We start from the raw sequence: 14,849 nt of genomic DNA, 5'->3' as shown, positions 1-14,849 counted from the left end.
GGTGCCTCTTGCCCTTATTTGGGGCCGAAGCCTACAACTTCTTTCAAGTGGTGTGGTTGGAACTTGCTCCTGCACAGAACAAGTTGTAGGATTAAGGCCTAAGACTGTAAGCTCTTTGAGCCTTTCTTTTGGTTTGTTTGTCCAATGTCCAACACAATGGGGCGCTGCTCCTAACTGGTGCTCCTGGGCACTACTGTCATATAAATAATAATAATTAATAATATGAATAAGTAAAGGTTGTTGGACTAAAACAGCATATCACAAAATATTTTTCATGGCTCTAGGAGTCTTGTTCCTGGAGGAAATACTTTGGAAACCAAGGATAGTAAATAAATAGCTTGTTTTAACAAATATATTTGAAACAGGAAGGCGGGTTATCTTATTTACTAGTTAAATGTTATGATTGTATGAAAGAGTTTTGTACTGAAATCATATTTTTTTCTGTGTACTAGAACAGTGGTTCTCAAAGCTGGTCCACCACTTGTTCAGGGAAAGCCCCTGGTGGGCCGGGCCGATTTGTTTACCTGCCATGTCCGCAGGTTCGGCCGATCGCGGCTCCCACTGGCCGCGGTTCACCGCTCCAGGACAATGGGAACTGTGGGAAGCGGAGCGCGCCGAGGGATGTGCTGGCTGCCCTTCCCACAGCCCCCATTGTCCTGGAGTGGCAAACCGCGGCCAGTGTGAGCCGCGATCAGCCGAACCTGCGGATGTGGCAGGTAAACAAACTGGCCTGGCCCCCCAGGGGCTTTCCCTGAACAAGCCCAGCTTTGAGAACCACTGTACTAGAACATACTTGACTGAAAAGAACCATTTTAGTGTACCCTGGAAAAGATACAAGCATGTTGACATAAAAGTCATTTGACTGACTAGTGCCATTGCATTCTTAAATACTTGACATGCTAAACTAGCCAATCTTATTTTACCATAGAGAAAACAGGCAACAGTATGTGCCCTTTAAACTTGCAGGGGCATTCTGGTTGTGATGTAATCTCTCTTCATTGGCACCCAGATGCATGCAACTAGGGAAAGCTGATAAAAACTCCTATTATTAGAAGTTCTAAAGAATGAGACTGAACTTCTGTAATAAACATCTTATATTTCTTATTATACCACCTAACTACTGAAAGAGTCATAACCATCATCCAATAAAACAAATAAAGGCTTAAAGTATCACAAAAGATATGTTTTTACTATGGGATAACTAATGCATGTTCTCTATCTTGTGGTAAAATCCCAGGGGAGACAAGGCACTGTAGTTGTTATCGTGAGGTGTGAGGTCAGTACTATTCCCCCACTTGTGATTGACCTGTCATATTTACTTTGTGGTAAACATGACCTGTGCCTTGTTTGTACTTGGCTCTTATGGCAGTATAGCTAATATGTATTAGTTATCCCACAGTAAAAAACCCCATCTTTTTGTGGTGAAGACATAGCATATGATTCTTCAACAGTAATAATTAAAATGAGTAACAAAATGAAAAATAAAATCTGATATTATTCTCAAAGACTGTATGTCTGAACTTAGTTTTTAAAATATACTTTTAAAAGGGCTATTTCCATGGATGTCTCCACTAAAGCTCTACGAACCCTTCCAGCTTTGATTTCAAAATGGTTTATACATTTTTTTGTATTTCAGAAATGGGGTCTGAGGCTTCAAAGGTTAGAAAGGTTTGGGTTCAAATAAACCCCTGTTGCTCATTGTTGAATTTTGTTGTGAATACATAGGAAAGGTACAGGTTTACTGGGGTGGGAAAATACCGTGGACCAAATTCAGCCTAGGTATATGTAGGAATACCACTCACTGAAGTCAAAGCTGCAACAGGTGGTCAGAATCTGCTCTGTCCACTCTCAGCAATAATCAGTTTGCTGCATTCTGTGCTAGTTGTTTGTAATTGATCAGATTTTTGGGTGCCCCAAAACAAAGCCATCTTCAGAGATATAAATCAGTTCTGCAACCATCAGGCAAAACAATATACTTTTTAAAGCAACATTGTCTCCTTGGAGCTTTAAGGATTTATACTTTTAACATGTGTTTTAGATATGAATAAAATCCTAAAAATTATTTTACTTGTTTTATAGTTATCTTTGATAGTTAATTATCTGGATTACTTCATTCAAATATCAAAAGTGAATAATGAAATAGTTTTGTTAATGTTTTATTTTTCATATAACAGACAATTTTGAGTTAATGGACATAAAAATATATAATAACAAATGAACTTTATTTTTTTAAAACTCATGAGCTCCAGTCTACCACAGGTGAGACCCTTAACCTGCATGGAACCCTTTTGAGTTCAGTGGGACTACACGCAGGCCTAAGACTGCCCATATAGATCAAGTTTTAGGACTGGCACCATGTAATGTAGTGTTAAATGTACTGAACTGAAAAAATGGGAAGTTTATCCTGAATATTTGAAAAAGAAAATATTTAGTCTCAGAGTGGGACTTTGTGTGGTAACTTTCATCTTGGAAATATGTTTGGAAAATGGAGGTTATGGAAATTCGGATGTATTTTTACTATTCTGGTGCTAATGTGTGTCTTTCTAATAAATCCATATGAATTTTATTTTGAGATCTAAGATAAATTGTACATTATTATTTATTAAAACTAGTATTATTCATCCTGTAATATCCATCAATATCTGACCAAAAAACCCTGAAAAAAACAGAAAACAAACCCCAACGTGAGCTTTTAGGAGTTTATTTTCATTTTACTGCTCAGGGAGTTTACAAATAAAAGGTTAGTATTAATGGAACTTGTATGCATAAATTCCTATGCTTATTCATTTCAAAAGAAGGATCACTCACATTGCATTTCATGCTTAATATTTCAACAGCCTAGTGCAAGTTGCCTGAGAGTAGATGCATTGGAAAAGCCACCTCTTTCATCCATGTTTTCAGCAGAAAGATGCAGTGCTGATGTAAATATCTTACAATGGCTTTGTACCTTAAGTAAAATTATAGATTGAGTCCTTAACAGAAGACAGGCATTGGGATTATGGCAATGTCTTTGTATTTTAGAATGTAAATTTATTAACATTTTACATAATTTTTTCCTCAGAAGTATCCAGACTGAATCAAAGGCTGGCAGAATTCCAGAGGGATAAAGTGTCCCTCCAGGAGGATGTGAAACATTTGAAGTTGGTGTCCGAAACAGTTAAGCTGAAAAGTCAGCAGCTTCAGACTTCACTTCAACAAGAGAATGAATTACAAAACAGATGTCATGAATTACAGAAGGAAACATTAGGTGAGAGATAGAGTTTTTGTGTCTTAAGCAAATCACTACCTGCAATGAAATGGAAAATCAAACTACTTTCTAAATTTTACTCATACCCCATAATGTTGTTGTTAGTATCATTGAGGTAGCACTGAAAGGCCCTAATCGGATCCCATTGTATTAGGCATTGTGCAGACAAACAGGAAGACATGGTCCCTGCCCAAAGAGCTTACAATCTAATTTGAAACAAGACACAAGTGAGTGAAACAAACAGAAGGAGGACAGAGAGGAGAAGGAGTGAGGGCATTGGTAGTAAGATTACACAGTTACATGGGCTAGCTGTTGCAAAACTTGAAGATTCTAAATAATTTGAAAGCATTTTTAAAACAAATATTAGCTGTCTTCAATTACCCTAGCCATTGTTAGCTGGTTGATTTCTTGTAGACATCACAGTGGAGGTATAACTTTATAAACTTTTATACATTTTTCACATTTAATTATTAGTTTTCTATGTAAATTTAAATGTTGTAAAGTTTACATATAGAACACTATAACTAAGCTGATGCAGGGGCTCAGTAGTGTCTGTGTATGGTTATTAATCTTACAGTTTTCTGCAGTGCCTGTGTGCCAATGCTGCACAGGTATATTAGATCTGCATTATGAGGCCCATAGTAGACTGTAAGGAATATCACTTTGCTCTTTGTGGATTCTAGAAGCTCTTTTTGGAAACTGGTTTTTCTTTCCATCTTCTTTCCAATTATGGTGAAAAACTTTAATAAAAAAGATTTTTTTTTTTAGCAAGATGCTCTAAAAGCTGTCTGGCTTTGGGGAATTCACTCTTTAAAAATAAATGGTTACTAATTACTTTTCTATTTTAATAGCTATTAAAGCACTGCCCATTTTTAAGCAAGGTTTACATTCTGTTCACAACTCCATCTGGAGACTGATATGTTTAGAACATGTACAGATTGTGCTATTCTAGATACAGCTTTGACTCATCCAAATGGCACTGTTATTACAGAGCAAACTGCTGCATGCAGAGTATGTAATTTCAAATCTAAAACAGCAGTTCTTATTGTTAATGGTGTTGAATGAATTTCACTCCAAAGCCTTACATCAGTGATAATATTTAATGTGGGATTGAAAAATAGTAGGGCACAGATGGCTTTTACTGACTTGTCATCCTGTATTAGTGAGAACAGTCTTTATTTTGTTAGGGATTCGTGGTACTCTTCTACTCTTAAAAATCCTGGAATGTAAAAACACATGAAAGATCTCAAAGTGGGCGAACAATATACAGAGGATGGTGAATATGAGCCAGTGACTTTGAGACCCAGTCCACACAAGTCATAGAGGGTTAATACTTCTCCCTTTTTTGGTGTTTAGTTTTATTCACAAAATGAACTTTAAATGAAACACAAAATCCAGTTCAAGCCTTTTCTTCAGGATTAGCTGCTCCCAGAATTCCTCCCTGTGGACTGCTGAGTTTACACCTTGTATCTTCTGTCTTAGAGAGCCACTGTCTTACATCTGGGTAGAGTACTGTAACAATGAAATAGCAAAATACATGTAATGCTATCCAGTAGGCTCATCAACTACTAACGGGTTAGGGTGAGTTCAGGTAAATGCTGCTACCCAGTTACAGTGAGGTTTTTTCCTCTTTTACCTCAGAAATCTTTGACATTTTCAGTCACTGGACACTACTGACTCATCTTGGTGACCTAACTGGGTGCAAATAAATGCACTGTTATGGTTTAAATCTCTTCTCAAACTATCCTTAAAGAACTGTAATAAACACACACATCTCTGCCTTCAGAAACCTCACAAGCTGTTCTCTTTTTCCCTCTTTAATATATATGTAAAATACTGGGAAACAGTCTGGACTAAAATGCCAGCTGTGTGCAGACAGCATTTGCTGTACATATTTTTGCATCAAGAGCAAACATTACTATCTCTTAGCTGTGTGAAGGAAGTGCCTGGATAAAGAGGAAAAAGCTAACAAAAAACTCAAATAGGATGGACTTAATGTTAGGGGTGGGGTGGGGGGGGGAGTTCAACATGTTAATTTTAACAAGGAGGATAGGAGATAAAGTTATATGCCCCTAGACCACTAAGGTTCTCCTAACTGCTACTGGAAACCCAGATAGGCAACAGCTCCTAAAAATGCCTCCTTCCATATACAGTTGACAAGGTGGTTTCTCCACTCTTAATGGATGCTGATCTAGCCAAAATGGTCTATGCATTTGTAGTTTCCAGGCTTGACTATTACAATAACTATGAACATAAAGGCCCTATAAAATCTTCATCTTGTCCACAATGCAGCATCCTACCCATTCATCAATATAAGCACAAACACATCACTCCTGTGCTCTGGAAGTTACGTTTGTTCCCCATTGAATACCAGATCAACTGGATAGTCTGGGATCTAATTTTTAAAGTTGTCAAAGGGGACTGGATCATCTCAGAGATTTGCTTCCAATTTTAGATGATGTACAGTGACAACTGCACTCTTCAGGCAGGGAACTGTCAACAAAAATAGTGAGTCTTATGGGAGAGTGGGACAGAGCTTTCTTTCTCACTGGCTCCTGGTTATCAAGCTCACTAGCATAAGAACCCAGTATGACCCAAATTCAGAATGTAAAACCTGTTTCTCCTCCATAACCTTCCCATGATGATGAAGATGTGTTTTGTTTAAAAAAGGCATAATGTCATGCTTGGCAGCAGAGAACTAAAAACTGCGTTAAATGTGTACAATTTTTGTAAGATGGAGACTGCGATGATGAATGAGTTATAAATACTTTAAAAGACAGATTTTTAATGTGTTAAATTATGGTTTTGCCTGCATTTTGTCTAGATTCTGCATGCCCCCTTTGACTGATGGACTACTTTAGGATTAATTTAACACTTTGAATGTAAAATTCAGTACTATGCACATTTCACAAAGAAATTGTATGAGGTTCCTTAATTATTGTCAGTAGGCTGGGATTATTATTACTGAACTACAGTGCTCTTGTCTAATTTCTCAAGTGTTTGCTTTTCTTTTCTTGCTGCACAGTCGCACACTTGGACATACATGTGAGGGTAGGAGGTGCACAAATTCAAAAGACAACGGAGGAAAAGGAAAATGAGTCAGGCACACATAACAGCTTAGAAATGCCGAATGTCAAGCATATTTGAAAATGTACAGCATGAAGAAAGCAGTCACATGAAAGATGGGTTTTGCAGGCAGTGATCTAAAAACCAATATGAGGGTAATAATTTTACAAATCTGAACTGTTCTTAAACAATGTCTCCAATGTATGATGCACCAAATGTGCTTTCCTTCATTAGGCATAGAAATATCTTTGAACATCTATGTAGCTCTTTCTTTTGTTCAGATCAATATGCCTGTTCTTCCTCTCGAACAAATATTTATTGTGAGAAATGCAAAGAATACTTCAATGTTTCTTATCTCCCTTTACCATAAGTTCCTTGGAAAACCTTTTAACTCTTCAAGATCACGGGTGCCACAGGACAATTGTTAGAGTTTAGTAGTCTTCTCTAATAACTTTCTTTTAAAATTAACTTTTGTTTGATTTTCTTTAACAGCTGTCTAATCCAGTGGTTCCCTAACTTGTTCCGCCACTTGTGCAGGGAAAGCCCCTGCCGGGCCAGTTTGTTTACCGGCTGCGTCCGCAGATTCAGCCGATCGCGGCTCCCAGTGGCCGCAATTCGCTACTCCAGGCCAATGGGAGCTGCTTGAAGCGGCGCGGGCCGAGGGACATACTGGCTGCCACTTCCAGCAGCTCCCATTGGCCTGGAGCAGCGAACCGCAGCAACTGGGAGCCGCGATCGGCTGAATCTGCGGATGCGGCAGGTAAACAAACTGGCCCAGCCCGCCGGGGCTTTCCCTGCACAAGCGGCGGAACAAGTTTGGGAACCACTGATCTAATCTAATCATATTGCTGCTCTCATTAAAAATAAGAAGGAAAGGGCTAGATTCCTCTGACTACAAAGTCCATTTAGCACCACATAAGTGCCCCCGAGAAACTAACAGAGAAAGTTGCTCTCCAAGCAAGAATTTGAAAATTAATGGAAAACCAACATACTAGTTTGTTGGGCTTCATTGGCAGCATGGCCATGAGATATGGGAAGGAATTCTGGGCTGAAGAGAGAGGGAACAAAGTCTTTGAATGCGGAGAGAAAAAAGTTTTGAGCAGCAGGAAGACACAAAAATGGAGAGAGTCAAAAGGCCCAACAGTGGCAAAATACAGAAGAAAGACAGATGGGCTATAAATGGCATAACATTATCAAATGGGTTTTAAAAATCCTCATTTGTGAATTTTCAGCCACTGACAGGATCCATATTTTTATTTAAGTATAAAGGGTTGGGTTTCTTAAAAAAATGTTCTAAAATGTGTGTTAAACTAGAGTCAATTAAGGGTTGCATTCACCCCAGTGAAAAGGACCAGTGCAAGGACTATGTACCAACTGGGTCCCACTTAAGCCCTATTTAGGCATTATTCTGGCCCTCTGCACAAAAATGTTTTTTATCCTAACTGCACTGCTATATACCTCTGGCTTAGCTTACCCAAACCGATTTTTAAAATTTATTTTATAATCCTGCAGTCTAGTATTCTTTTTGCTTTGTTACTCAGTGCTATACACTGTTAATGGCTTTAATATTTTATAATTATTATTATTATTATTATTATTTATTTGTACTACCGATAGTACCTATAGGCCCCAACTAAGATTGGATTCCCATTGCGGTAGGCATTTTTCTGACATATAGTAACAGTCTGTTCTTCTTCGAGTGCTTGCTCATGTCCATTCCATATTAGGTGTGTGTGCTCACCACATGCACTGGTGATGGAAGTTTTTCCCTCAGTGGTATCCTCAGCAGAACAGCTTTGGCACCCCCTGGAGCGGCGCGCATATGCTGCGGTATAAGGGGCACCGCCGGCTCCCCCCACTCTCAGTTCTTTCTTTCCACCAGTGTTGGTGCTGGAACGTCTGCTGCTTCGGCTAGCATCGCATTTCGTTCAGTGTTTCTTCCGAACGTTTCCTGTACAATAGTTGTAAAATAGTTAATAGTTCCCTTATTATTAGTTCTAGTTTAGTCGGTCCCGGACGGGACTCAGCCTAGGGATGGGGCATGCCCCGGTCCCCATGCTTTAAGCCCTGCAATCATTGTAAGTGGCCCATGCCCATCAGCGATCTGCACGCTAGTTGTTTGAGGTGTCCAGGCGAAGGACACATAAGCGACAAGTGTCACACCTGTAAATCCTTTAAACCCCGAACAAAAAAGGAGAGAGACATCCATCTCAGAGCACTCCTGTTGGAGTCAGCGCTGACCCCGACACCGTAGCAGAGGTCTGACTCGGCCCCCAGCACCGCAGCATTGGTGCGGAGCGCCACACCAGTGTCATCTTTGAGCTGGCACTGGTCCCCCCCTCCCCAGCTCTGGCCAAGGAACTGAAGAGAACCACAAGGGGAAGATCTCCCACTTCCCATAAGGGAAAGGACAGGGCTGGAGGAGAGCCAAGACCCGTGTTGGACAGGTCAACACCTCTGTCAGGGAGTCGGGCCCCAGCTCAAATTGAGCGGTCCAGCCCATCCCATCCCATCCCTGCCACCCTGGACAGTGACAAGGGCCTCCGTCATCTAGATGTCCCGTCTACACCCAAGGCCCTGCAGGCAGCGCAGGAAATCCTGATGCTACCAGTTTTGCCCACACCAGCTCCAGGTACCTCGGTCCAAGAGTAAACCCACCTTGGGACCTTACCGTGTGTCCCCACCTCAGTGGCACCGCTCCTTATTGCCTGCTTGGAGCCATTATGCCTTGGAAGCAGGGAGGCAGGCTCAACAAAGCCCTCTTCGGTCTCCGGACCCGGGCACCCACAAAGGGATTCGAGGTGTGGCTCGCCGGTAACCTGGCACAAACCTGCCGAGGCATGTGCCCCTCTGGCAAGAGCATCGAGATTGGCCTTTTGTGTCTCCAAGGCCTTGGCACTGGTCACGCGAACCGTCGTTTGAATGTGGCCACCAGTCACCAACCAGCCGATGCCCGTCACCGAGACACAGATCCCTGCGGTTGGGGAGATCCTCCCGACGACTGGCCCAATTCAGCTCCTGGTCCCGTTCCATGTACCGGTCGAGCAGCATGAGGCATAGATTGCTGGATTACTGATGCCGATCTGCCAAATGTCGACAGTCCCCAAGTTCCCGCATGATAGACTTGTCTCGGTCGGTCAGGTCTATGTAAAGGCGTAGCGGCTGGCACCGCACAGAGAGGGAATGCCTGTCTGCCTGATCATGGTCGCCTGGTAGAAACCACTGAGCAGGAGTCCTTGACAGCGGGACAAGCCCTGGCACCAGCGGTACCATCTGCATCTTTGGCACCGCAACCGACCCCATGGCCCCAAGGCCGGTGGCGGCCTGGTACCCCTGGAACCCCCCAGCCCTCGCAAACAGTCCGGTTAGTGGTGGGGGCCTCAGATAGGCCATTGGCCTGAGCTTCCCACCGTCCACCAGAGTGGAGGCCCCAGAATGCAGGACCCCCGGGCCCAGGAGGACCCAGAGGAACAGTTGGCTGGACCACCAGGGGACGTGGCAGATCCCATGGCACTGGCTTTGTCCTCATCATCACCAGACGAAGCTATCACGGGTCCCCCTCACCCAGTTCTGCAAGATGATGCTAAGGCTCATCAGGAACTAATGAAGAGGGTCGCTTCCAACCTTGGGCTCCTGGTGGAGCAGCTAGAGGAGTCATCAGACTCCCCATTTGATGTCCTTTGCTCCATGGCACCTGCCAGAGTGACTTTACCCCTACATGAAGGGGTATCGAAAATTACTAATGCCCTATGGCAAACCCCCTCCTCCCTGACCCCCATCTCAAAAAGGGCTGAATGCAAATACTTTGTGCCAGCTAAAGGCCACAAGTACCTCTACATGCATCCGGCCCCAAACTTCCTTGTAGTTGAGGCTGTTAATCAGAAGGCGAGGCAGGATCAATCCGGGGCTACGCCCAAAAATAAAGACTTAAAGAGACTGGATCTGGTTGAGTGAAAAATTTATTCGTCTTCCAGCCTTCAATGGAGAATGGCCAATCACCAGGCCCTCCTTGGCCGCTACGACTATAAATGTGGCAGCAAGTTCGAGGTTTCGCTTCCCAAAGGATCCAAGAAGGAATTCTGGGCGATCCTCGAGGAGGGCGTGTCTGTGGCCAGAGCAGTCCTCCAGGCGGCTTCAGACATGGTGGACTCTGCAGCTCACACCATTTGCATACAGAGGGCATCCTGGCTGCTTCTCTCTGGCCTGTCAACAGAGGCTCATCAGTCAATGCAGGACCTCCCCTTCGATGGCAAGGCCCTGTTTGCAGACCAGACAGACAGTAAGCTGCATGGGCTAAAGGACTCCCACACTACCCTGAAAACTCTAGGGCTGCACGTCCCTGGTCCAGCCCATAAGCGATTCAAACCTGGCCACCAGCTCAGGGCCAAGGGGGCCAACCCCAGCAGGAGCTGCCCCACAAAAAGAGCTGGGGCTACAATCACCGCCTGAGCCACCCACCTTCACCCTGTGCTCAATTAGGCTCGACCCACAATAAGCAGCGGGGGCAAGCGAGCATTTTGAGGGTGCAACCGAGGGTGACCTACCGGACTATACCCCAGATCCATGTCTCCTGCTTTTCTCCAACTGCCTTTCTTTTTTCCTCCTGGCATGAACCACTATAACCTTGGACTGCTTGGTCCTCATTTCAGTGGTACAGGGTTATACCCTCCAGTTTCTTTCTACCCTCCACCCCGCTTCCCTGTCCTTCTTCAGGAACCCCTCTCATGAGAGTCTCCTCGCACAGGAGGTGGAAGAGTTGCTGCAGTTGGGTGCGGTGGAAGAGGTTCCTCACAAATACAGGAACAAGGGTTTCTATTCCTGGTACTTTTTAATCCCAAAGGCCAAGGGCGGGGGGGTCTACGGCCCATCCTGGACCTGCAAGAGCTGAACAAATACCTAAAGAAACTGAAGTTCCACATGGTCTCCTCCATCATCCCCTCCCTGGATCCGGGAGACTGGTATGCCACCCTTGACTTGAAGGACACATATTTCCACATAGCGATCTTTCAAGGTCTCAGACGCTTCCTATGATTTTTGCCAAAGGTGGTGTCTTCCGTCCTTGTTAATCAGGACATCTTCCTCTCTGTGTTTTGTCCCAAGCTGCACACCTCTGGGGAGGAAAGGAGGCTGCACGCCCCGGACATCAGATGTGCCCTGCCATTTTACCTGGAGCGTACCAAGCCCTTTGATTGGTCGACGCAGCTCTTCATTGCGACAGCGGACACGATGAAGGGCATTCTGATGTCATAGCAGAGGATTTCCTGCATCACCTCCTGCATCCAGACCTTTTACGATCTGGCACAGGTCCCACCACCGCCAATTGTGAGGGCCCACTTGACCAGAGCTCAGGCGTCCTCGATGGCCTTCCTGGCCCACTTTCCCATTCAGGACATTTGCAGAGCTGCAATGTGGTCTTTGGTTCACACGTTCACATTGCATTATGCCATCACTCAGCAAGCCAGGGACGATGCTGGGTTTGGCAGAGCTGTGTTGCAGTCTACACATCCGTGAACTCCTACCCTCCTCCAAGGGTACCGCTTGGGAGTCACCTAATATGGAATGGACATGAGCAAACACTTGAAGAAAAGAGTTACCTTTTCTGCAACTGTTGTTCTTCGAGATGTTGCTCCTGTCCATTCCATAACCCGCTGTCAGAGTTTCCGGCAAGAAGGAACTGAGAGTGGGGCGAGCCACTCCAGAGGGCGCCAGAGCCAGTCCCCTACAGATGACCACTGAGGGAAAAACTTCCATCACCACTGCATGTGGCGAGCATACACACCTAATATGGAATGGACAGAGCAACACATCTCGAAGAACACCAGTTATGGAAAAGGTAACTCTCTTTCCTTGCTCCAAAGAGTTTACAATCTAAGTAGACAAGATAGTTTAAAGGTGGAAGGAGGCTAAGAGAGAGGTTAAATTTTGTCATTTGGCATACAATGGAAAATCTCCCAAAATTGAAATCTGAAAGATGGCTGTTCCTGCAGCCCGGATGTCCTAGTAAGAAGTAAATACAAATTGAAATTATTTAAATGTCAGTCTAAGTACTGTATTTTTTTATTGATTTGAGGAATAACTAGCAGGGGAAAATTGTTATGGTTATACCATTTAGAGCCAGCATGTTAATTATATAATTGCATGGTTTTTTCCCACAATTACTGTAGTAATTTTTAAGGAGCCGTGTGCATAAATGCTTATTTTTTTTTCTAATCTCTGATTCTTTTCCCAGAGGTCAGTATGACCAGCAAACTATTCAACTGACTTTCTTTTTCCCCTCAGGAAGTCTTGTATACCTTCTAACTTTCAGTAAACATACACAAATTGTGACAAGTCAGGGGGCAATTAGATCATTTTTATATTTACATTTTTTGTAAAAATCTAGCTTGGAAGACTTTCAGTGTGTTTCTGTAACTTTCAAAACAGCTTGTCCCACAAGACTGGCCTGAAGAGAAAATATTTGTATTTTGCCATACAGACTTTTCAAGGGATTAATCTGTGTAAAGGAAAAAGAGAAAAATATGGAAATATCTCTTTCTCAAGTATACTTCAATATTTCATTTGGAGTTGCAAATGAAAAATGCCAGTATGCTGCATGTTAAATTTCCAGTGGTGCTATACTGCATGTTTGCTCTCTGTTCTGGGGTTGCAACACTGTTCAGGTTACCCCTCCTACCCCCCAAACAGAGTGGCCAGGCCAAATTTGTGTGAGTGATGTTGAGACCTGGCACATGGGGTCAGAGCACCACTCACTCAAATTTGGCCTGGTTGGCCCCCTCGTCATCATGATGGAGGGGCAGTTGGACCAAACCCAAGTGATGCTGCAACCCCATTCACCAGGTCACAGCACCTAAAGTAGGAAGCCGAGCTCAGCCAGCCCTGCAGGGCCGGAGGCGCAGCTGTCTCTGCTGAGGTAGGTGCCCATGACATTCCCTGTCCTCCAGGCCTCCCACACAACCCTTCAACAATTCTGGTGACTCGTTTTTGAGTAACCCTGCTCCAGACCTTTTATTATTTTATATACTTGTATTATGCCCTCTCGTTTGTCTCCTTTCTTGGGTAAACAATCCCACTCTTTTAAATCTTTTTTTTTATATGAGAGTTTTTCTAGGCCCATGACCATTTTTACGTCTTCTCTGAACCCCGACTTGTTCTGCAGAATTCTTTGAGATGGGATGACCAGTACTGCACCTAATATTCAGATGAGGTGACACCATTTTATATAAGGCATTATAATATTCTCAGTGTTATTCACCATCCCATTCCTTATGCAATCTAACATCTTATTTGTTTAATTGACCTTAGCTTCACATTGATACTGACTCTGTGACAGGTATCAAGGTCCCACATTGGCAAGGAGGGGTTAATGAGGACGTGTGGATGGGATTTTTTTTTTCAGGAGAACAGGCCTTTAGGTGTCCGTCATGTTTCCTTCCTTTACTCCCTGCCATTCCAAAAGCCTCATGCAGTGATGAGGTAATCTTCTCTCTGGCAAAGAGGGTTGGATGTGGGTCCCTCTGGAGCTCAGTGCTACTTCTTCATGTTTCCTACCCAAAGAGATGAGGAGGCTTCCACTGCACAGCTCACAGACCCAGCAGCTCAGAAATGTAAACTTTGGCTCCTCTGCCTGGTAATACATTACACAGCCATCAGGCTGGCAGATGAGTTTCTGTTCTGATTTTCCAGTTTTTGTTCACCAGCATGCATACTGTAATATATTAATTTTAGAGTACTGAATGCCACTGTCCCCAGCTAGGATGTGGCAGGCCAATGCAAATAGATCAGTTGTTCTACTGTCGCTATTCAAAAATATCTATGCCTTTCGTTTACCAAAAGATGCTCTAGTTTTGGAGCCATTTGTCCAGTCTTAGAAGATCCTTACTTTTTCTTAGTATAGGTGGAGTTGGTAGCACCACCAGTAGTTAGGGTTGTCCAGCTCCTCCCATTGTAATACCCTGTTTTTGGTTGCTTGTAACTTTGCCAAACTTGAACCTTTCTGGCTGAAATTTGCCAGTATTGCCAAAGCTGTCCATTGCTTATTAGATATTGGGACCATAGAACCTATTTTCTCTCACCAGGAATTCTCAAGTGCATTCTCCTTGTTAGTTGTAATTATAAAAAAGAATGAAGGATTAGGGGCAATGTTAGACTTAAAGCATTTCAACTAAAATGTGAGAAGGACTTCCTTCAGGTTAGAGACGTTACTTTTCATTCTGGCTGTGACAGCCATCAGTAGATCTGGTGGACATAAATCTTCATACTGCTGCGTGGCCTTCCCAGCATCAGTTCCTCATATTCTTTGTTGTACAGAACCATTTACCTGTATAGGGTGCTGCCATTTGGACTGTGCTAAGCCCTGAAGGTATTTCCAGAGATCTTCATTATTCTCATGGCAGACCTGATACCATTCTACTCAAGGCTTTATACAAAGAGGAATAGTAATTTCACAGATAATAATAATTCAAGAGCTCATGTTAAATGGTTTAATCATAAACCTAGAAAAAATCATCTTCATACCAGCAGATCCTTTATTCCAGGG

The 14,849-nt window shown here is 43.3% G+C and overlaps 1 protein-coding gene across 1 annotated transcript in view; it reads left to right on the top strand.

Annotated features, from left to right (window-relative positions):
* LEKR1 (leucine, glutamate and lysine rich 1) overlaps positions 1-14,849 on the top strand; it is a 106,262-nt gene that overhangs the window by 45,913 nt on the left and 45,500 nt on the right. Inside the window, exon 4 of the mRNA XM_077827121.1 lies at positions 3,062-3,247. Within this exon, the coding sequence (XP_077683247.1) occupies positions 3,062-3,247 (186 nt within the window). The remainder of the gene's footprint in view (positions 1-3,061; positions 3,248-14,849) is intronic.

The sequence above is a fragment of the Eretmochelys imbricata genome, chromosome 9 (genome assembly GCF_965152235.1).
Source record: "Eretmochelys imbricata isolate rEreImb1 chromosome 9, rEreImb1.hap1, whole genome shotgun sequence".
Taxonomy (NCBI): domain Eukaryota; kingdom Metazoa; phylum Chordata; order Testudines; family Cheloniidae; genus Eretmochelys; species Eretmochelys imbricata.
This window is presented reverse-complemented; position numbering and strand designations above follow the sequence as displayed.